This window comes from Hemicordylus capensis, chromosome 2, assembly GCF_027244095.1.
Source record: "Hemicordylus capensis ecotype Gifberg chromosome 2, rHemCap1.1.pri, whole genome shotgun sequence".
In the NCBI taxonomy this organism is placed as follows: domain Eukaryota; kingdom Metazoa; phylum Chordata; class Lepidosauria; order Squamata; family Cordylidae; genus Hemicordylus; species Hemicordylus capensis.
The window spans coordinates 94,226,948-94,250,418 of NC_069658.1; the positions used below are offsets into that span (position 1 = coordinate 94,226,948).

Below are 23,471 nucleotides of genomic sequence, written 5' to 3' on the forward strand. Positions count from 1 at the left end.
TCTGTTAACTTTTGCTTTTATTTTATTTTAAATTTTTGGTTCACAGAAGTAATATAAGAACACAGAAGTTCTTGAAATGCCTGTCGGTTTAGGTTGCTTTACCTATTGTGCAATGAATTTTGGCAAATTTAGCATATGTGTGTGTGCTTGTTATGAGCAAACATCATGCATTTTAATTTATTCAATTTATTATAATAATTCTTGACACGACACGACACAATTATTATAATAATTCTTGACATTGACACAAAATCAAAATACAAACATGACTGCTGCTGAATCCAGTGTTTGAAAATGTATTTATTAATGTGTGAATTACAAAAGCCTTTTGTGTCCCAGCTTTGAGCAGACTCAATTCCTCAAAATTAGATGAGATATAACCTTAACCTGAGAGGGGTTGAAATGTTCCCTACTATAATTTCAGTGTAAACACAATTAAAAGCTTGCTGCTTCAGCCTAATATCCACAAACAAATGCCAAAGACAATACTGATCACTTTCTCTTAAATCGGTAGCCTCTGGCTTCCTCTTCATCCTGGAAAAGCAAAAGCAATTTATATGGATAATTCCCAAGTTAAGCTTAACATGTTATTCAACAGCTTTCCTTAAGAACTTGATTCTATCTGTAGAGATCCTTGCAAAAGCCTTTTGTTGCTCTTGTGTACATCAGCTCTAATCTTGTTTTCAAACTTACAACACTGAGGCACTCTGAAGAGACTTAAGGCTGACAGAGAAACAATTCTATTCATCTGCAGCTTTGGCTCTAATTTTGCTACTTTAAACAACAACTGAATTCCACAGTCATGGCTTGTGTTGTCTTGTGCCTCCTTTGTTCAGCCCAATGGGGACATTTTACATTCTCAATATCAGTTTAGGCAATTGAAACCCTTGTAAAACACTTCAGTCAATTGATATATAAATCTCAGCAATTTCATTTGCGCAAGATCAGATTCAAAACACTAAGGAAGCAGATCTTGAAGCTCTTAACTTGAAATATTTCACAAATATCCCTAGTGACTTTACCAGCTATTTTATCAGCAGGTTCTGAATTACCTCTCAAACTTTGCTCAGACTCTTCTCATACTAGTGTCAAATATTTGGGGAACAAAATAGATGTGATGGCAGTTGGCCCATTCCATAAAATATGGGTCTGCCCTAAAGCTTTTCCCTCTGTCCCCCAGCCAGGAGCTTTCCCAGACAGCACGCACTAGCACAGGTTTACTGTGAGTTTGAATTTGGGAAAAAACAAAACACCAACACAAAAAGTGTATTTGTAAACCCTGGACATGAGCCGGGCGCGGCTCTAACCTGCAATGAAAAACCCAAATTGTGTATGAAGTGCTCCCCAATATCTTTCATGGACTTTGGGGTGAATCCAGCCAATGTGTGAATGCACACCCACCATTCCAAACTAAAAGCCCCATCTGGAAATGCTCCTGGAGAAGAGCACCCGGGGGTGGGGCTGAAGGACATAAATGGTGGGGTAGGCTGAAAATAGTCAAACACTCCTCAGCCCCTTTGCTCTTAAAATCAGTTCCACACCCTCTGTTTTATAAGTGACTGGAACAGATTAGTTTGGCCCCATTATATATTTATAAGCAGGCCCAGTCCAAGCCGCTGTTACTCCTGAGGTGGCCTGGCGAGCTGCTGCAAGGGATATGAAAACGTCTGACATCAGGTGCGCCCAGCTAGCCATGCCCCCGTGTCTGACATCAGACGCGGGGGCATGGTCTACCTTCCAAACGGAGCCATGCAGTCCCATTTGTAAAGGAGATTGGCCCACGGTGCTTTGAGCAGCACGGGCCAGAACGACTCTCCCTGCCTTAAAGGCAGGGAGAGCCGTTCCAGCCACCCTGCTAATGCCGTGCAGGCCGATCTCTCTCCTAAACAGGGCCGCACGGCCTCGTTTGGGAGGGAGATTGATCGGCTCCTCTGCATTGGCAGTGGGACCAGGAGCAGCCATGCCATGCTGCCTCCAGCCGTGCTGCAAACACAGCATGGGCCAATTTTGGCTCCAAACGGGGCCCCATGGCTCCGTTTGGGACCAAAATAATGCCCCCGTGTCTGACGGCAGACGCGGGGGCATGTCTGGGGCCACGCTTGCGGCCCCTGATCGGGCGTGGCCCGGGTTCTTTGAACCCATTTGCCCAATTGTTGCTCCGCCCCTGGTCAAACGTGTTCGATGTTGAACTTGTTTGGTTCAACAGTTTGGGGTTGAAACAAAACATTCCCTGTTCGGTCTGACCCCAGACTGAACAAACACACCCACGGCCATTCAGGAGGGTTCGTGAGTAATTTTTTTAAAGTTTAGTACTTACCCCCTGTGGGGGGCTTCTCCAAGGCTGCAGGGGAGGGGGTCCTCTGGAGGTTCCCCTCCTTTCTGGCCTTCCTTGTGTCAAAAATCACCTGGTTCAGTTGTTCTTCGGCCCTTTCCAGGCCTTTCCCCCATCATGGCAGCCATTTTGGGCCATGGGTCAAGGCCCAGGCCACACAGAGGCCCATTGCACATTTGTGGCCTTCAAAATGGTCTCTGTGAGGGGGAAAGGCCTAGAAAAGGCCGAAGGACACCCAAACTGGCTTATTTTTGTCACAAGGATGGCCAGCAGAGGGAGGGGAACCACCACAGGACCTACCCATCCCCACAGCCCTGGACAATCCCCAATCCCCCCACAGGAGGTAAGTACTAAATTACATACATACATACATACATACATACATACAACTTTGAACACCAGTGGTGTTGAAAGCTTAACTGGGCATGCATTTGGGTCTGACAAACTAAGTAGCCCTATTCAAACATTATATGTGTTTGCAAGTGTCTGTACACTAGTACAAGTGTTTGTGTGAACGCATTCATTTCAAAAATGAACCTGGGTATAGGGCCTAGTAAATGCTGAATACAGATAGGAAGTGTACTACTATACGTGCATTGAACATAACATGTGAAAAACTGTACATGGGTATAGATTGGTACATGGGTTGAACATAATGTGTGAACAGGGCTCTAGATTATGCTAAAACACTGCAAAAAACACACACACACACACACACACACACACACACCACCATAAGGGAGCTGGCAGTTTCCATCCTGCAATGTTTAATCTAGCAACAGCCCTCTAGTGTAAATAACACTTGATTGAAATTTCTAGGGCCAGTTCCTCAGTGTCTCCATTCTTATCTTGTTTTCAAGGCTGATAAAGGTGGAGGGAGGCACCTCATTACTGTGTCTCTCGGATTTGGGGGCTTGAGCAATCACTTTCTGATGGACTGTCTTGACAGCAAACACTGGGTGCCATTCAGCAGTTTAATGCCAAAACTCCTTTAAGGTCAGTCAAGGGAAAGCAGCAGCTTAGCAGCCCACATCTGGCTCAGTGTATATACCTTTGTGCAAGGCTGTAAGGAAAAGAGAGGAAAGAGCATGGCATGGTGGTGAGAAACATTTCTCTATTGATTTACAGATTCCTGGCCCATTAGATCTTCCACTTAAAACAGATTTCTGATCTTAAGCAAATGGCAGGAGGTGTGAAATCTCATATTTATTTCCATCCTGGCATCCCCTTATTTCCAACAAAAAGTGGGCTCTTTTTATTTGGAATATCCCTGTGTTAAAATGGCATTGAAATAAAGGTTACCTCAGCTGAAGTGTGCCATATTTTTAACAGCTTTTTAAACAGCTTTTAACATTGTGTTACATTTTAAATTGTTTTAATTCGTACTGTTTTTATTGTAAACAGCCCAGAGACATAGGTTTGGGGCAGTATATAAATACATTAGATAGATAGATAGATAGATAGATAGATAGATAGATAGATAGATAGATAGATATTATTTTGCCTTATTTGGAGTCTGCACATTTCTGTCTGTTGTGGAGGACAAATGTAATGTCCATCATTGGATGCTGATTGGCAGAACTCTTCTTACATTGCTTCAGAATATTGGCTGACATCCAGACTAATTTATTCAATAGTATTCCTCAAGATGACTACTTAATTTCAACTTACATTGTCTTCAGAATATTGGCTGACATCCAGACTAATTTATTCAATAGTATTCCTCAAGATGACCACTTAATTTCAACAGAACTACTCAGGAGTAATCTAGTATGGCTATCAGTCACTGTATTTTAAAAAAACACCTTAAAAAACCAAAACCTCTAGGCAGACCCCTATCTTCTAATGCAGGATTAGTTCAATTATTTCTCATGCTGATATAGCCACTCTGAAGTTGCCGGAAGGCCACCTAACATGTGAGGTCAGTCATATGCAATTTGTCCCGACTTCTGTAATGTTGTTTCACAAAATTCAGTTGTGGAAACTGCAAATTAAAGTGGAAGGCCAGCATGAAGAGGTGAGGCAGTTCCTTATCCTTTTCTTTTGTTTAATTTCTCTGTTACAAAAACCCGTCTCAACTAATTTTGCCCTGCAAGGGAAAAGGTATGACCACATGCATATTTTTCTTTACAGAGTCAAAAGCATCTTGATGGTTGTGCACCTTTTTGCATTTTTAAAAAACATTTTGTAAATAAATCAATAAACAGAACCTTCTGCACCCTTACAAGCCACCTAATGGCGCAGCGAGAAAGTGACTTGCCTAGGGGAGCAAGAGGTTGTTAGTTCGAATCCCCGCTGGTATGTTTCCCAGACTTTGGGAAACACCTATATCAGGCAGAGGAATATAGGAAAAGTGCTGAAAGGAATAATCTCATACTGCGTGGAGGCAATGGTAACCCCGCCCCCCTTCTGTATTATACCACAGAAACCACAAGGCTCTGTGGTCACCAGGAGTCGACATCAACTCAATGGCATGATCTTTCCTTTCCTTTCCTTTCCTTTCCTCTACACCCTTAATTATAAAATGACACAGGGTGCAGGTAAATGTTATTTATCATGTTCTCTTGAACAGATTAAAATAAAAACCACAAAATACTAAAGACAGAAATATAATTCTATAAAAATAATTCCCAACAGAGGCAAACATAAACTGGAGTGAATGTTGAACAACAAGTAGAACTACTAATATGTGTAGTAGGTACAAGAAGCAAAGCACCAGTTCTGGGTTGGAAAACATACAAAATCTTATATTTAATCAAAAGTGTAAGTGTGTGTGGGGGGGGGGTAGGTAGGTAGGTACATCACAGGGAACCTGTACTGAGAACAATACCAAGGTGTATTTGAGGGAACAAACAAACTATCCACTGAGTACAAACAGAGTGTATACAACCTAATAGGCCTTCAATACTGCCCCAAGAAATGTGCCACTATTCTTAATAAAAAGACTAAAGGATGAGCTGGATCACTGGACATTATTTTTAAAAGTAGAGATGACATAGCATGGATGCATTAATTTGCAGTAACAGCTGGTTTACATGATCAAAATAATCCTCTCTCATCAGTAAATCCCATATTCCCAAGCCACGCACACTCCCGGGAAGCGTGTCATGGGAATTTTTCCTCCGATCTCAGATCCATGCCACGGCCAAATGAAATTTGACCAGGAACATTAATCTTAGATCAGAACTCAGCTGGTTGGTCCTGGCTGAATGCTAGTTGTGGTCATGGCACAGATCTGGGATCAGCAAAATGTCTCGGTTCACACATGCTCCACAAGAGTGCACAGCTCAGGGATATGGGATTTGTCAATAAGCAGGGAATATTTCAATTGTGAGAACTAGACTTATAAAGGACTCTACAATTATGTCTAGACCCAAGAACTGAATAAATATATTAAAAGGGAATAATTTGCCCTTCCAACAAACTGAATTTTATGTTGGGCCAGCTTCAACCAGGGAGCAATTAGAAGGGCACTTGTACTCTGCCCCATGACCTGCTGGGCCTCCACCTAGAACATTGTTTTAGTCTGTTAGATCTCATTGCCCAATGCCACCTATCAGGGGGCAGCATTATTGGGCAGCTGCTATGTGCCCACTGCTCATAGTAGCCCACAGCTACTATGTGCCCACTCATATGCTTTCATGAGAGCACAGTGTTCTGAGCCAACAAAATGTTCCAGCTGCCCCCAAGAACTTTGGACACCACAACAAATGCTAATAATAACAATAATAACAACAACACCCAGTGAGGCACTACCTTGGCGTGGTTGTGGGACTTGCGTGCTCTGAGGAAGGTGAGAGCTATGCCAGAGGTCCAACCATATTGGACAGGTCTCACCAGAGGAGACAGACGAAGAGTGCCTCTCCCATCAACAATATGGCGAGATGTAACTTTAATAAATCTATACCGGATCGGTCGTCACCCGAGTCAACAAGGATCGCACCAGGTGCTAGAGTCCCTGGACATCTGGTGACAAGTGGGCTACAGGACTCAGGATCTTCAGTTGAGCAACCAGGGCTGGAGACTGAAGAGTTACTGGAAGAAACGTCGCTTAAACAGAAAAAAAATACGAAAAACGCCAACAAGGAAATAATAATCTGCTATTACAAGTTTAATCCAACTAGAAGAGGTTATTTTAAAAGAATGTACCAAATTTGGAAAGAGAAGCATCCAGATACAGAAATAACAAAACAAAGGCTAGCAGACCAGAGAAGATTCATAATAAGAAATAAAGCATTCACAGAAGTTTAGCTACAAAAACTGCAAAGAGCAACACAGGGTCAAGATATGGAAGAAGGATTACCACCAACTGAAGAAGTTGCTCAAGCACAGGTGGAGGAGGTGTTGGAAACAGAGGATGCCACTGCTGCTGAACTGTTTCAAAATCAAAACCAGGCAACCTCCCCTTTGACTTCACCTCAAAAACCTGAATGCCGTTTAACAGAAAAGCAACAAGAACTAAAGCAAAAAATAAGTGAGCACATGAACCCAACAACCAACAGGGTTCAACTTCCAGCGCCAAAAACAGTTGCCAAAAAACAACTTGCTCAGGCATTAAAGGATGTCAATGCTGCACTTGCAGAAATAACAACCAATAAATTGCAAGAAACAAACCAACTAATGTACAGTGCAGCAACAATAACAACACAAGAGCTCGGATATAAGATCAGTGGACCTGTAAAAAAAGAAAGGAGTACATCACCTAAATGGAAGATTAGATTAGAAAATAAAATCGCCAGGCTTACATCGGACGATAGTAAATTGAAAGATATGAAAGACAAGAAGCTGAAAAATGAACACACCAAACAGTATCTGATCCAAAAATACCATCTAGATTCAAGGAAAATTAGAGAAGTCCTGGAAATAATAAAGCAGCAAATAACAGCAGTGTCAAAGAAGATTAGCAGATACGAAGGCAGAATTACACAACACAGGCAGAATCTCCAATTCCAGTCGAATCGGAGATGTTTCTACCAAAGCATAGAAGGAGAAACTGCAAGAAACATAGAAACACCAAATAAAGAAGGAACAGTGCAATTCTGGGGGAAATTATGGGACAATCCAATAGATTATAATAAAAAAGCAGGTTGGGTGAAAGAGGTCGAAAAATGTAACCAACAAATGCAAGATCTAATAATACCACCAGAATTAATAAGTGAAAGAGCATAGAAAATTAAAAATTGGACTGCACCAGGCGACGATGAACTGCATGGCTTTTGGCTTAAACACCTAACAAGCTTTCATAAACAACTATCAAAACAGTTCAATTACATTTTGCAAAGAGGTGATATTGAACAATGGCTAACAACTGGGAAAACTCATCTCATCATGAAAGCAATGAGCATGTGGAGTACACAGTTAACAATCAATGGTGAGACACTTGGACAGGTTAGCATTAGAAGAGGTATTTTCCAAGGGGACTCACTATCCCCTCTGTTGTTTGTAATCCCCATGACCCCACTTTCACAAATACTCAACAAAAGAGGCCTCGGATACCAAATATCTAAAACATCAAGTAAAATAAACCATCTGCTGTATATGGACGACCTGAAGTTGTATGGAACGTCCCAGTCAGAAATCAAATCAATGCTAAACACTGTCCGTATATTCAGTAGCGATATAGCAATGGAGTTTGGACTAGACAAGTGTGCTGCATTAATAATGAACAGAGGGAAAATAACAAAAACAGAAGGAATAGAACTGCGCAATGGAAGCAAGATCAAGAACCTGGAAGAGAAAAAACATTACAAATACTTGGGCATTCTCCAGGCTGATAACATTGCACACACTGAAGTTAAAAGAAAAATGGGAAGTGAATACATCAGGAAAGTTAGAAAAATCCTCAAGTCCAAACTCAATGGCAGGAACACCATACAAGCCATAAACAGCTGGGCTATACCTATTATCAGATACAGTGCAGGAATAATAGACTGGACCCAGGCAGAGCTAGAGACGCTAGATTGTAAGACCAGGAAAATAATCACCATCAATCATGCTCTGCACCACCGCAGTAATGTAGATAGGCTATACCTCCCTCGCAGCTCAGGTGGAAGAGGAATGCTGCAAGACCATCAAACAGTAGAGGAGGAGAAAAGAGGCCTAGAAGAATATATAAAGGACAGCGAAGAAGATGCCCTTAAAATGGTCAATAATTAGAAACTATTAAACATCAATGAAACAAAGCAGGCCTACAAGAAAGAACAAGTCAAGAACCGAGCAGAAAAATGAAAAAATAAGCCCCTGCATGGTCAATATTTGCACAAAATAAGTGGAAAAATCAGACATCACCAAGACCTGGCAATGGCTTAAGAATGACAACTTGAAGAAAGAAACAGAGGGTTTAATACTGGCTGCACAAGAACAGGCACTAAGAACAAATGCAATAAGAGCAAAAGTCAAAAAATCAACAACAAACAGCAAGTGTCACCTTTTAAAGAAGCAGATGAAACCGTGGACCACCTAATCAGCTGTTGTAAAAAGATCGCACAGACTGACTACAAACAAAGGCATGACAAGGTAGCAGGGATGATACACTGGAACATCTGCAAAAAATACAAGCTACCTGTTGCCAAAAATTGGTGGGACCATAAAACTGAAAAAGTTGTAGGAAATGAAGACACAAAAATATTATGGGACTTCTGACAACAAACAGACAAACATCTGCCACACAATACACCAAATATAACTGTAGTCGAGAAGAAAAAACAAGTTAAAATAATCGACATAGCAATACCAGGGGATAGCAGAATAGAAGAAAAAGAAATAGGAAAAAAATCACAAAATACAAATATCTACAAATTGAAATTGAAAGGCTGTGGCAGAAAAAGACCCAAATAATCCCAGTGGTAATTGGCGCCCTGGGTGCAATTCCAAAACAACTTGAAGAGCACCTCAACACCATAGGGGCCACAGAAATCACCATCAGCCAATTACAAAAACCAACTTTACTGGGAACAGCCTATATTCTGCGACGATATCTATAACAACTGACAATAAAATTCAGCCATCCCAGGTCCTTGGGAAGGACTCGATGTCTGGATAAAACAAGTCAATAACACCTGTCTGACTGTGTAAACAATAATAATAATAATACAATTGTTGGGTCCTCGATATAGCTTTCCTTCCTAATGCAAAAAAAAAAAAAAAAGTCATTTGGTTCCCAAAATAGTCACATGTCCTATAATATGAAAGTTCCTAGTTGGCAACCCTACAGTGCTGATCCCTGAATCCTACTCTGCACCCTTTCCCTTTGTGTAATGGTAGACGAACTCTCTCAGGTAGAAAAAAATGGACAGTTTTCACAATGGAGGGAAGTAAGCAATGGGGTCCCCCAGGGATCTGTACTGGGATGGTACAGTGTTCTTTAACTTGTTCATAAATGAACTAGAAGTTGAGGAAGCAGTAAAGTGGCCACATTTGCAGATGACACTAAACAATTTAGAGTAGTGAAATCCAAAACAGACTGTGAGGAGCTCCAAAAGGAGCTCCACACTGGGTGAGTGGGTGACAAAATGGCAAATGCAGTTCAATGTAAGCAAGCGTAAAGTTATGTACATTGGGGCAACTGCCCCACCCCCACCAACTTCACATATACTCTGATGGGCTCTGAGCTGTCAGTGACTGACCAGGAGAGAGATCCTGGGGTGGGGTCATGGTCGACAGCTTATTGACAGTGTTAACTCAATGCATGGCAGATCTGAAAAAGGCAAATTCCATGCCAGGAATCAGAAAGGAGATTGAAAATAAAAATGGTGACATTATAATGCCCTCATACAAATATGTTGTAGCCACATTTGGAGTATTATGTACAGTTCTGGTCACCATATCTTAAGAAGGAGAATGTAGAACTGGAAAAGGTGTAGAGGAATTCAACCAAGATGATCAGGGGACTGGAGCACCTTCCTTATGAGGCAAGGCTACAGCATCTGGGGCACTTTAGTTTGGAAAAGAGGCAACTATGGCAAAACATGATTGAGGTATATGAAATTATGCATGGAGTAGAGAGAGTGGAGAGAGAGAAATTTTTCTCCCTCTCTCACAACACTAGAACCAGGGGCCATCCCATGAAACTGAAGGATGGGAGATTTAGGACCAACAAAAGGAAGTACTTTTTCACACAGCACATAATTGGTCTATGAAATTCTCTGCCACAGTATGTGGTGATGGCCACTAGCTTGGATGGCTTTAAAAGGGGCTTAGACAAATTCATGGAGGACGGGTCTATCCATGGCTACTAGTCCAGTGGCTATAGGCCACCTTCAGCCTTAGGGGCAAGATGCCTCTGAATACCAGTTGCAGGGGAGCAACAGCAAGAGAGAGGGCATGCCCTTGCTTGTGGGCTTCCCAGAGGCATCTAGTGGGCCACTCTGTGAGACAGGTGGCCTTGGGCCTGATCCAGCAGGGATAGGAACATAGGAAACTGCCATATACTGAGTCAGACCATTGGTCTATCTAGCTCAGTATTGTCTTCACAGACTGGCAGCAGCTTCTCCAAGGTTGCAGGCAGGAATCTCTCTCATCCCTATCTTGGAGAAGCCAGGGAGGGAACTTGAAACCTTCTGCTCTTCCCACAGCAGCTTCATCCCCTGAGGGGAATACCTTGCAGTGCTCACACATCAAGTCTCCCATTCATATGCAACCAGGGCAGACCCTGCTTACCTATGGGGACAAGTCATATTTGCTACCACAAGACCAGCTCTCCTCTCCTAAATATTCTTATGTTCTTAGGAACACCCTGTAATCTGGAGTTGACCTTACCACCCAGGGAGCTTCAGAATTCAGAAGATATTTGAACCCAGATCTGCCCAGTCCAAATATGGGTCCCATGATTCTAGACATTGCACCATGCCTTCTCTTTCTTAAACAATTTCAGTGGCTGACATCCTGACTAATGAAGCATGGTTGTCCACACTGCATCCACATGCGGGTGTCTTGCAGTCTTGTGCAGGAGTGCAAATACTGTTCAAAAGTTGTTCATACTCCAGAAGCATTCTGTTAGAGCAGCGAAAACACACTGCTTGACCCTTAGCAACGTTTTCACTCTATCTCTTAACAAAGTACTTTCAGAAAAGAGCAAGCTCTAGAAAGTAGTTGCATTCGTGTACAAGAGTGCCCAAACTTCAGAAGCATGGGGATCGATGGGGGTGAGGAGTAGCACTGCATGGGCATGGAGTACCAATGCTTGATTAGGTTGTCAGCCAGTGACAGTATGAATAATCAAATTTCACCCTGCAGACACTTCTGGCCTCACACACTTTGCTTACTTGTGCTCTTTGCTTTAACCTGGCATTAATGGCATTAATTTTAGAGACATTTGTCAGAGAGTTCAGCTAGATGATCCTCATTTTCTTGTGCAGCCCAATCTTATCCATGTTGGCTAAGAAGCAAAACAGAAGTAAGTTCCAGTGTGTTCAGTGGGGCTTACTCCCACATGGAATGCAAAAACTTGGAGCCCTAATCTTCAAGTATTTTAAAAGAAACAATTGTTCCCTATAATTGTGAGCTTGTAATTCACATAAATATTTTTTTTAACTGAGGTTGTATTTGTCTCTTACTAAAACCTTTTAGAGAAAACTCAGATTCTGATCTAATCACAAAGAAAACAGATATTTGGATTAAAAACTAACCACAATGTTCACAGTATCAAAAAAAAAAAAAAAGCTTTAAACACCAACTTCCCAAATTCCATTAGTCATGAGATTTATTTTTAAGCAAACAATGTAGGCCAGATTTCAAAACCCCTTTTCAAAGCCCTGGAATAGGACTGTAGATTTAGCTTTACCTTCTGCCTGCATGGAAGGCAATGCATTTAGTCCACATAGTCATATGAATGTTGTGCTAATCTTTTACTAAGTTCATTAACACCTCTGGTTTTAAATTTAGATGCATTCAATCAGTACCTATCTACCCTCATTGATAGGCTTTTAAAAGAAATCACATGAGGTCAAAAACAGCATAATGTTATCTGGGGATTGTAACACTTTCTGGACTGACTTTTAGATTTCGGTTGGGTCTCCTTCAGGAAAAAGTAAACAAATGACCAGCGCCCCCAGAAAGTTTCTACATGTTTAATCAGAAAGCCACTCCATAAGCAAATACACATCAGTTTCTTGATTCAATGCTTCCCCTCTGCCCTTTATATGATATGCATGAAAACAAAAAGCTAGACAACCATCAAGCCCCTAAGTATTTGCAACTGATCTCCAGCAAATGGAATGTTTAAAGCAGAAACATGGACTGGAACCAAAGGGCAGTAAGTGGAAGGAAAATTGGAAAGAAATAGCCACTAGTATCATTCTACAAATATTTGTGCACCAGCTTGTACAAAAGGTTGTGTAGTGCTAAAAATGTGTAGGCTTTATAATAGTTCTCATGCTTCCACTAGTGCAAAAAAAAAAGTTTATAGAGCCTCTTGCACTGGCAGAAAATCACTGCTGGATTTAATTTTACTTGTATCTTACAAGATTTTTGCATAGGCCTGCTCAATTTAGCCTCCCCCCCACCAGCTGTTTCTGAACTGCAACCAGGGGTGTAGCTATAATTGAGTGGATGCATTCAAAGAACAAGGCACCCCCAGATCCACCCCTCTCTATTTTCTTCTTTATCTTCTTCACTCCAAGGGGCCCCAGGGGATAGGGGCCTCTCTCCCCTAGCTGTGCCTCTGACTACAACCCCCATAATCCCCAGACACAGTGGCCTACAGCCAGGGATTATGGGAATTTTAGGCCAACATCTGCAGGAGGACTGAAGTTGAGCAGCCCTGCTTTAGCATGAACTCTTAACAGTTCTTCTGTGAATGGAGAACACCTGCATACTGAACACCTTTGGTTCTGACTGATACATTTAACTTTAGCTAGAGAAAAATAATCTTCAACATCTTCTGAGCCAGGAACCACTTTGAATTCCAACAATATGCAACATGAGATTGCTCTTTAGGGATGTTTTATCATTCGATACCATCTTTTTTCTTTTCTCCCTGTGGCAACCAGTTGCAAAAGACATGCTCCTAGATCTTTAACAGTCATCTAGAAGAGGGAATTTCAACAGGTCCGTCTTTTCGCCCCAACCTGAAAAGCGGCACCTGCCAAATTCCGTTCGTCTATGCAACTATTACAGAGACAGGAGCCCCGTCCTCCTTTGCACGTGGCCATTCTCTTCGCTCTGTCTTTCTTATTCTCTTAAAAAATGCAGAACAAACAAAAAGAAAATGCCACTGGTGATGCTGCCCACTTTCGGGGAATGCATGGCCCAAATCATTAGCTGAAGACCAATGTTACCAAAGAGTGAGTGAATCCTCGTGAGCATTCAACTCTTAGTCCTCCTGCTGTGCTGCTTAGTTGGGAGAAGTTGCTCCACCTCTAGCAAGATGTGTTTCTGTATGAGGGGAGGGGCAGGAAGGAAAGCCAGCTGAAGGAGATTCAAATTGACTGTCAGTACTTTAAGAAGTACGCATCGGTAGAGAAGCCACTAAGGAACTGGATGTTGCTTGTGCTATCTTACTTAGCCTTGAGTTGAGACTGATGAAAAAGTTTTGTCTCTTTTTCTGTTTCTACAATATTGCATACACATTTGTTGTGGCTGCAGCTCCCGCGACAGTGAAGGTAACTGCACAGACAGCTTTTCCTTGGAATTCTCATTACCTTCCAAGTGCTTTGACTGCTGAAAAATGTACTGGAGACAAAACGCTAGGTAAGGCTGCTTATCCTGACAATTCTGTCCTATTGATTTTCATCATTCACCATTTCTTCTTTGCCTATAGGAAGGTAAATTTTAATAAATGTAGAAGCAAAACCATTTAACTGACAGACTTTGGTCCCAGTGAAGGTAAATGGCAGTTTCTGGAATGTCTTAATTATTTTTCCTTTTTATAATCCTATACAAATGATGTTTATGAAGCAATTATTTATGATCACTGATGTTCTGGAAGAAAACCATTATTTTTAAACTAGGATCCTGCAGATATGTATAATACTGCTTGTGTTCTAATAAGGGCTTAAATGTTCAGTTGCATTGCTTGTTTATAGCATAATCCTAAACCTGTTTACTCAGAAGTAGATTGTAGTGAATTCCAGGAGATATATTCCCTAATAACAGCATTTTGGATTCTTAAATTGTGTTTTTATTAAATTTAAATGCACTGATCTGTCCAGCTGCCTTTTTCTATGTAAGCTAATTTTCTCTGGCTCTACATTTCTAGGTTTCTTTTAACTTTGACACTGGCCTTGCAGAGCATTCACTTTGGAAAAGGTGAGGAACTTTCCCTCCTTCTGTCTGATCTCATGTGTTATATTGTACCTAATGTTAAAACTATGTGTATACTTTAAAAACCTGTCTCTTTCTTTTCTGTTCATATTGCCTCATATTCTATAAGGCTACAGAGAAAAGGGGAACAAACGTGATACTGGAGAAAATGTTGGTGCAACTGTCCAAAAACCTTATGCCAAGGACCAAGCTACAGCATTAAATGTCTTCAATGACATGAATAGGATCCATGAGAGCAAAAAGCAACTGAACTCTAGACCAATGGTGCCTTTCACTGGTCTTACAGATAGTAAGTAACTTTTTTTGTCATCTTCTTTCCTCTTTATGTACTGATAAAACACTTAGTACTGCCCTTACCTATATGCAAGACTAGGTGTGTGTTGTTTTTTTAAGTTCTTTGATGTTAGAAATTGAGAGATAAATTTAGAAGTCGTCTTTCTTTGGGGTAAATAGTATAACCTATATTTTTAAGGGAGTCATCTTAAATTTGGTGCCTTCTGTTTGAGTAGGAAAATGTGCCTGTTTGATTTACAGGCAATCCACAGCTATCTGTATTTACATATAATTTGTAGGCCATTGCTTATTTGTTGCAGTATTAACCTGACTAAACTGTAATAACTAGTCTCCTCACTAGTTAAGCCAGCTGTAGGTGAAGACCAGTTGATATAAATATTGCTTCAGTGCCAGAATAAAAGTGTCCTGTACAGTCAGGGAAGATACTATCAGTCCCTGGACAATTGGGAAGCATACTGAATAAGCGTGGATCTCAGCCTGTCCTACCTCACAGACTGTGTTGTCATGAGGATAACCAAGGAAGATAACTTTGTGGAAACTTGCTGTGGCTCAGGGCTTCTTGCATGCAGTGAGATAGAACTCTGCCTGTTAATATACACGAGACTTCTATAAAAATCAGAACACAAATCAGTTACAGGGAGCAACAGCAAAAGGGAGGGCAGGCTTTCATCTTTTTCCTGTGGGCTTCCCACAGACTAGATAGGTCTTGGGCCTGATCCAGAAAGGCAGTTCTTATTCACAATATCTGTGCGGATATTACAATGAATGCATGGGAAAAGGGGGGGTGCTATCATGCATGCTGACTCTACTTCTGATGTCCACACATTCAGTGAAATGTCTACATAGACTCTGCCTGCCAGAGCAGGAAGCCTGCTTTTGAAGGGCTCCTGACTGTGTGCTGAGAACCCTATGGGAGCCAGGGCAGAATTCTTGAGTCTTCTCCTTACACGCATAGTAATATCTGTACAGAAACTGTCTTGTGTGAAGTCTCTCTCAAGGTCTGTTCCCACATCTAAATGAAGTAATTCATCCTCAGTGAGATCTGTGTGGATTCTGATAAAACTGATTAACTTTATTGCACTAACATACAAGTTGCCTTCTGAACGTACAAACCCGTCTCCCCCCCCCCAAATGGCATGCAGCGCTGAGCAATTATCTCATGGCTCCTATAGATGCAAAAATCACTAGAAACCTAAGGGATGGTTTACAGTTCATGCTGAAGTATGTTTACTCAAAAGTAAATTCCACTGAGTTTAATTGGCCTTACTCCCTTGTATATGTGCTTAAGAGTGCAGCTGTAGTCATTTAATTTGTCCTCTTTGATTGAGCTAATTTATCTCAAGTGCAGAGCCATTTACTCTGACTCCTAGTACATATTGGTGGATATGAGTTATAATAATACACACTAAAATGTGTTTAGTACTTATCTGTTAATGGAACACCTGTTAACTGCAGGGGAAGGTCCATTTCAAGGTCTAATTACTGCATTAAAAGCTCAGTCTAGATGCAACCTGAAGAATATATTTGTAGAAATTCAATTCACTTTTCACTAAAACCAACAAATGACAACTTTCTCATTAATTTTAAAAGAACTGGGCTACACTTAATGCCCCAAGCCTCACATGAGGACATCAGGTTTCTTTTCATTCACTTCCCAGAGGGAGGACAATCCAGTTATACATACCTTCCAGTGTATTGCGGTCCCTGCATCAATAAGGGATCATTGGATTGTGGCAGCAAGGCTTCAAGTGTAGCCAGGAAGACCCTGTTTGTAACACAGGCTTCAAGCTTCAACTCTATTTAATAGTATAGTAAACCTACAGAGAGTGAGACCACAGCAAAAATCTAATTTTGATTATTTTGTCTGTGATCCTTTTTTAAAAAGCAGATTTATCAGAGAGTTGAGTAAGAACTGCCGCTCCACAAGTAAAATCTGTTACTCCACATTGACTCCAGGAGTAGAACATGTCCCAGGCTGCTGCGTGGCCCTTCAGTAATCCCTAGTAGTTTGCTTTTAATCCTTATCTAAACAAACTAGGCTCAACTGAGCAAACACTCTTAACAGGCAGCTAATTTTATTGTCCCCTAAAGACCAATAAAACTAGACCTCTGTAAGATCCTTTGGCAGCTAGGGAGACTCTTGAAAGCAAGTGAGAAAGTAGGTTCAAAGAAGTCTATTTCTTGGTAAACTGTGGAATATTCATTTCCAGGTAAAACGCTGGACCGGCACTGCTGTCAAAATGGAGGGACTTGCATCCTGGGCAGCTTTTGTGCATGCCCTAAACACTTCACTGGCAGATACTGTGAGCATGACGAACGCAAGAGGTAAGGGAACAGACCAGAAGGCATGAGTGGCTGTCCTTTAATGCTGTATGGAAGAATTCTGACCCTCCTTATCTGTCACCGACAGCAAGTGCGGCCCATTCGCACATGGAGAATGGATACGGAAGGCTTGCCAGCTCTGTCGGTGTGGCTATGGTGTCCTTCACTGTCTCTCTGAAGAAATACAAAACTGTGGTAAGAATGAACGTTATTGGAAAATTGCTCAGCTACATGCTGATGATGACTAATGATTGTTAGCCTGAACTATATTGTTGGTGAATCTTTTTTCCTTTCTTTCACCTCTCAGTTAGGACCCTAATGTGATGTTGAGAGCTTGCACAAATAGTAATTCTAACTGCACATCCTGTATCTTATCATAAAATACATTTAGCCAACACATATTATTGTACATCGGGAAATTTGTTTCTTCCGTTTTTAAGATTGTCCTCTTGTTAGGATGAGAATTGGGCGGGTGGGGGGCGGCAAAAGACTATCTGAGACACTTCTTGCTGTATAATAGCCATTTTCCATAGGGGCTATTCCTTATCATCCTGGCTGCATAATAGCCCCTGTACCAAAAGCTCCCTAGCTTTTGTAGATATAGATCAGGGGAAATGATTTTCAAGTACCAATCAGCCTCAAATCTCATTGGCCTCACTGTCTCTCGGCCTAACCGACATCATAGGGCTGGATGGGGGGAAACTAGGCATGGAAGAGGAAGAATCACCAGACTGACCTCCTTGGCAGAAGGGCAGGATAAAAAATGTAGAGATAGATAGAAGGGTGTGTGTGTTTAAATCTGCAATTGCTTGCTTACCTATTGGGATGCAGAATTGAATTCCCCATGTAGAGAAAAGCTACCAGATAGTTGGCTCTGGGCTGTAAAACTAACAGTCAAGTTTAAAAATGTAATGCTGCATTGTAGCAGCATGAGATGAAAACAACAATAGGGGTCAGCAGAACTAACAATTTTAAAACAAACATCCAGTTCTAAAAGGGGCACCAAATATCCTAAAGGCCACCAGATGCCATTACAACTTGTGGGGGACAGGACAGACCTAAGCACCTACAATATAGTTACAAAGGCACCAGACAAACATGCTGAGAGAGGGATTTCATCTAATGGCGCAGCAGGGAAATGACTTGACTAGCAAGCCAGAGGTTTCTGGTTCAAATCCCCACTGGTATGTTTCCCAGACTATGGGAAACCACCTATATTGGGCAGCAGCAATATAGGAAGATGCTGATAGGCATCATCTCATACTGTGCGGGAGATGGCAGTGGTAAACCCCTCCTGTATTCTACCAAAGACAGCCACAGGGCTCTGTGGTCACCAGGAGTCGACACCAACTCGACGGCACACTTTACCACCACAGAAAAGTCATTCTTTCCTGGGGCCTTTAGAAGATGGGGCCCACTGAGAATGGCCTCCAATGAAGATCTTGATTGGTTGGGATCTTCATATGGGAGAAGATGGTCCATCAGATACTCTGGTCTCAGGCTGTTCAGACCTTTAAACTGCCAGAATCAGATCCTGCATTGAGCCTCAAACCAGTTGGTAGCCAGGGAAGAGTTTTAACAGTGGCACAATGGGTTCACAGTGATCAGTTTAGTTAACAACCGGGCCACAGAAGTCTGAATCACTAATAGTTTCTGAACATTCTACAAAGGTAACCCTATGTATGACATTACAGTAATCTAGCCTGGATGTTACCAGAGCATGGGCAATTGTGGCCAGGTCAGCTCTGTCCTATAAGAGGTGCAATTGGAACACCAACCAAAGCTGGTAAGAAGCTGCTAGTGGTTACTTGGCATTCAGCAGCAGTTTACAAGTTAGGACTGGGAGAGACTCCTGCCCTGCAACCTTGGAGCAGGCACTGCCAGTCTGGGTAGACAATACTGAGCTAGATGGACCAATGGTCTGACTCGGTATAAAGCAGCTTCCTATGTTGCTAACTCCCATCATCCCAGCCACAATAGCCGGAGAGCCTCAGGTTGGCCAACCCCCATCCTCATCTCAGTCTCCAAACCAAACTAGAATGTGTGGACAAGCCCCAAAGGGCTAATGAAATGAGATAGGAGAGGCATGTAGAGTAACCAGAAAAAAATAACAAGAAATTGCTAGGTGAATTGTGGCCTGGGTCACGTAGGAGTTCAGATTAGATTATCATAATTGTTCCTTCTGGCCTGCTGGAAATCTACAGCTATGAATATCTGTTATTTAAATGTCGTGTTTTACTGAAGTCCTCATTGGGCAATTAAGCTTCACAAGAACTCTGCTCCACTCTTAACTTGGCTTCTACTTATATGTAAAATACTCTTCATTCCACCCCCCCACCCTGCTACATTTCTGCATTTCTCAAACACACGTCTAAAACAGGTTTTATGCTGTGTTTAAATTGTTGTGTAATGATCATTTTTAAAAGGATTGGTTTGTGGGTTTTATCTTTATTAATGTAAGAAATAATTAATGAATAAATCAACCCTGGGGCCAAAAACCCCAGAAGGAATTATTCTCTGTGGCTTCTCTGCAGTCACTGAGTATTGTTTTTTTCTTTAGCAGCAGGATTTAAGATGGACACAGTTAGGTCTCAAACATCCTTTGCATTTGCAGCTTAGATATGCAACCTTTTTTTCCTCATGTGCCTTTAACAGCTTCCTGACTGGCAGAAGTTCAACAGATGAAGCTTTTCCTGTGAGAAGCTTCACCTGTTAAATTTCCATCTGTGATACAGTTATCTCAGACACACAAAACTTTAAGGGATGGAGAAAATGTGGAAAAATATGTTAATCATATATATTTAATTTTTATCCTCTTGATACCAGCAGAGGAACAAAAGTGTGAAAACAAGATTGTTTTCCTTTTATTAGTTTTAGCATTGGAGTGGTACATCTTAACTTCATCAAATATTTCATAGTTCATATTTTACTTTTCTTCAAATAGTTTATTCATATTTATAGATGGAAGTTGATTTTATTAGTAGTACTTACTCCTGCCACTAATTTTGAAGATGGTATTACCATAATATATTCTGTATTTGAGCTTTCAGCCATTGGGTTTTTAATTTAAAAAAAAATCATACAGCTCTATCAAAAGTGCAAAAACTGTGTCCTGATTACCCTTCAACTTACATATTCATGGTTCATAAAGTTTGCATTGTTCACCCATAGAAGCTTCTGCTCTTGCATTGTTCATCCCCTAGATGCTTCTGCTTCTGCTCTGGCTGAGTGCAGTTTCATAAGACTGTCTAGATTAGGCAGTAAACCTTCTCAATAGTCTTGTCTAATCAGCCCTTTCTCGCTGACATGAAATCATTAGAACTATCTCTCTAATCAATGATGTGTTTATCCACTGCTGGCCTATTATAAGCACCTTAACTGGACTGTGGTCTGGCACCTTAATACACATACTTTTGGAAGCAAATCCATCTAATGTCAGCGGAACATTTCCAGTGAGTAGCTTACGATAGTAGGCTGTGACTCTAAACTAATCATTTATAAGTAGGTGTCCTTACAAGATATGATCCATATCAAGGTTAGGGGTATGAGACATTTAATCTTACTTTGCTTTTATTTTCTTTACCCCCAAGGAAAGGGTTAACAGAGTACAAGCTAACTGTTTTGCCAGTGCTTTGTATTTACTTTTGATTATGCTGTGATTAATGCCTGCAAGAGCTGATAAGTTGCTATCAGTGCTTCTCAAAGGATGCTCAATGGTTTCCATTTGCATTTCTCCTCTGAGAAAAGGATTTGTGATTGGCTTCTACAGATGATGGTTTTAACTTAAGTACTTGTAAAGAAGCTAGGAGGAAATTACAAGGTCTGTTGAAAGTAATTGTATGGAGGAGCCCCTTGTTAACTAACCTTTTTTTTTTTTTCCCCTCAGCTTTTAGAGAGGAAGAGGAATTTATCCATTTACTTTCAAACTGCCCAAGAATACAGCAAACAATGTGCTTTCTTGTTCTCCCACTGGGCTACTTCTTCACATTCTTTTGCACCAAGCTCTTTTACCCACTGTGAAAGATTCCCTTATTAGGACTGGAGGGATTTACCTTTTTCTTCACCTGGCAGGAAAACTAGAGGTTGAAGGAGAAAAGGGATTCTCCTGTCTCAGCGTTTCCTCTACTTATTAAGCTGTGTGACAGGATTGTTTACAGATTTTGAACGTTGCCATGTGTATTATTTTTGAAGCAGTTCTACTACAGATCCAGCATGACCTACCTCATCTTTTTACTGCTTACATACCCATTTGAAGACAAGACTGAGAGTAGAAGCAAATGGGGCGAGAAACGACAATTTTGCTCCCAATATATATGTCCTGGAAGCAGGATACTTTGGCTGTGTAGGGAGTACAAAGACTGCTACATTTTGACAGGACGACATTATTTACTCTGGAACCAAGAATCACTTGCACTGCTCCCTTTAACACTGACTTAGAACACCAAGAACTACAAGATGTTGGAGCTGCCAGTAGTAACATCCTTTCTAAAATAGTAGCTCTGCATTAGCCAGCAGCTCTCTCGGAAACTAGTCCCAGGATAAAGCAGTGCTAAAATACTAATGTGAAATGCTTGCTCATGAAAAGCACTGCATTGCGTGAATGCCAAATCTTATTACTTCTGTTTGAATATGATTTAAGCAGTTCTTTATGTCTGAAGTACTGACTCTTCCAGTGGAAGAAAAATGTATATGTTCTGTGACTTAACTATTGTGTATATTCTGAAATGATAAATATTTTTAAAGAGAATAACTTGCATGTGTTAGAAGTGCCCTTTTTCCCCCACTCCAAATCATAATATTTCTGAAATTGTCAGACATGTTTTAGGTCAAGTGATATGTGCTGCCACTCTACTAATTTGTTTACACTTCTGAGCCTTGATTCAGTGTAAACAGCCATTAAAAAATTATATTAAAGACTACATGTGTGCATGGCTCATCAGTCATGTGCATCAGCTGTCCATGGGCATATTGCTTATATAAGCTTCCAGTATAGTTATATGAAAATATCTATATGATGTGAGTCCCATGGCAGGCAGGTCACATGTTCGGCTTTTAATGCACATATACAGTTCATGCATAGAAGTATCAAAGAATAATCCTGTGTCCAGACCTACACGCTTGATTTTATTTGTTTTGTCCTACACCATCCCAGTTCTAATCGTCATGTATTCTTCATACATGCATGTACTTATTTAAAAAAATCATAATAAACGCAAACATTGTGCAATGGTGTCTATAGATATTGTAATAAATGTGATGTACTTAAGTCAGCAAGTAGTTAGGTGGCTGCTACATCATACCAGAGCAAAGTTCACCACTAAAGTGTGAAATCTGAGCAACGGTAGATGAGTGGAATTCCCTATGCATAGTTTGTTACATATTACAAATGCACACTCCTCTGTATCACTGAGCATATGGCCTGAAGATGCAGTTCACAGAGGCTTCCTACTACATCTGGTGCATTGATTGTATGTGACAAACTGTATAGGGAGCTACACAGGCATTACTTCTGTGTAGGAAATTTCATCTTGGGTGAAGCAGTACTTAGTGTGGCAACTTGGAGCAGGAGAAGAAATGGAGGAACCTACATTAACACTGCTTCTTGAAATTGTAGTTGTTACTATCCATGAAACTAGCCAAGAAATTATCTATCAAGCACTCTTCTTTGGAATGCTCTCTTCCTGAAAATCATGCAGCAAAGGGACAGGCTTTTTGTCACAGATTCCTAGTCTGATGTGAGCTGTCATAACTGACTGAGTCGCCTATAAAATGCATTAGCACAAGGTTGTGAAACTCAGTGTTTACTCTGAACAGTCTGTTTCCAAAGGCTAGAAAAGGCAACGGGGTTATTTTAGGCTGTGTCTATTTAAAACTAAATATAAAATTAACTATCTTATTTTAAATTGGCTTGAAATGTATCTGTGTTTATGGGTGTCATTTGCATGTCCTTCCTAACATAGATGAAGAAATGAGATGTGTACTTTGCACAGGATATTTTTGCATGCCCCAGCCTTACACTCTGGAACTCTTTCTATCTACAGATGATAGAGAATGTTTTAGATTTACCTCAGGATAGCTATTTTCCTTGGGAAAGCAGCCAGACACTGATACCATCTTTTCTTCCCCCTAGAAACGGGCTAGGTAGACTACTTGCCTCTGCTGAAACAAAAAATATTGGCATATTCTGGTGTCATTATTTACAGGATAGCAGACTTGCTGGTACCTGTGACACAACAGGGGCCTAGGTATCCTTCCTAGTGGT

General features: G+C 41.0%; 1 protein-coding gene and 1 long non-coding RNA gene across 2 annotated transcripts; one reads left to right on the top strand and one right to left on the bottom strand.

The window, feature by feature from the left end:
• Positions 1-350: 350 nt before the first annotated feature.
• On the bottom strand, positions 351-13,804 carry LOC128342095 (uncharacterized). The gene is made up of 3 exons (XR_008314771.1): positions 13,609-13,804; positions 3,217-3,395; positions 351-534 (listed from the first exon to the last, which is right to left on the bottom strand). It is a non-coding gene; the product is annotated as an uncharacterized LOC128342095 (long non-coding RNA).
• LOC128342094 (cryptic protein-like) lies at positions 13,774-22,436 on the top strand. Its single transcript, XM_053288963.1, has 6 exons — positions 13,774-14,020; positions 14,529-14,578; positions 14,703-14,882; positions 17,098-17,212; positions 17,298-17,404; positions 21,096-22,436. The coding sequence occupies exons 1-6, from the start codon at positions 13,998-14,000 to the stop codon at positions 21,227-21,229; spliced, it is 609 nt and encodes a 202-aa protein (XP_053144938.1). The 5' UTR covers positions 13,774-13,997; the 3' UTR covers positions 21,230-22,436.
• Positions 22,437-23,471: the final 1,035 nt, after the last annotated feature.

Excerpts from the sequence above, each read along its gene's own strand:
- LOC128342094 (XM_053288963.1), top strand. The coding sequence starts at position 13,998 with ATGTACTGGAGACAAAACGCTAG. Across the intron at positions 14,021-14,528 it reads TACTGGAGACAAAACGCTAG|GTTTCTTTTAACTTTGACAC; the intron begins GTAAGGCTGCTT and ends CTACATTTCTAG. Across the intron at positions 14,579-14,702 it reads GAGCATTCACTTTGGAAAAG|GCTACAGAGAAAAGGGGAAC; the intron begins GTGAGGAACTTT and ends ATATTCTATAAG.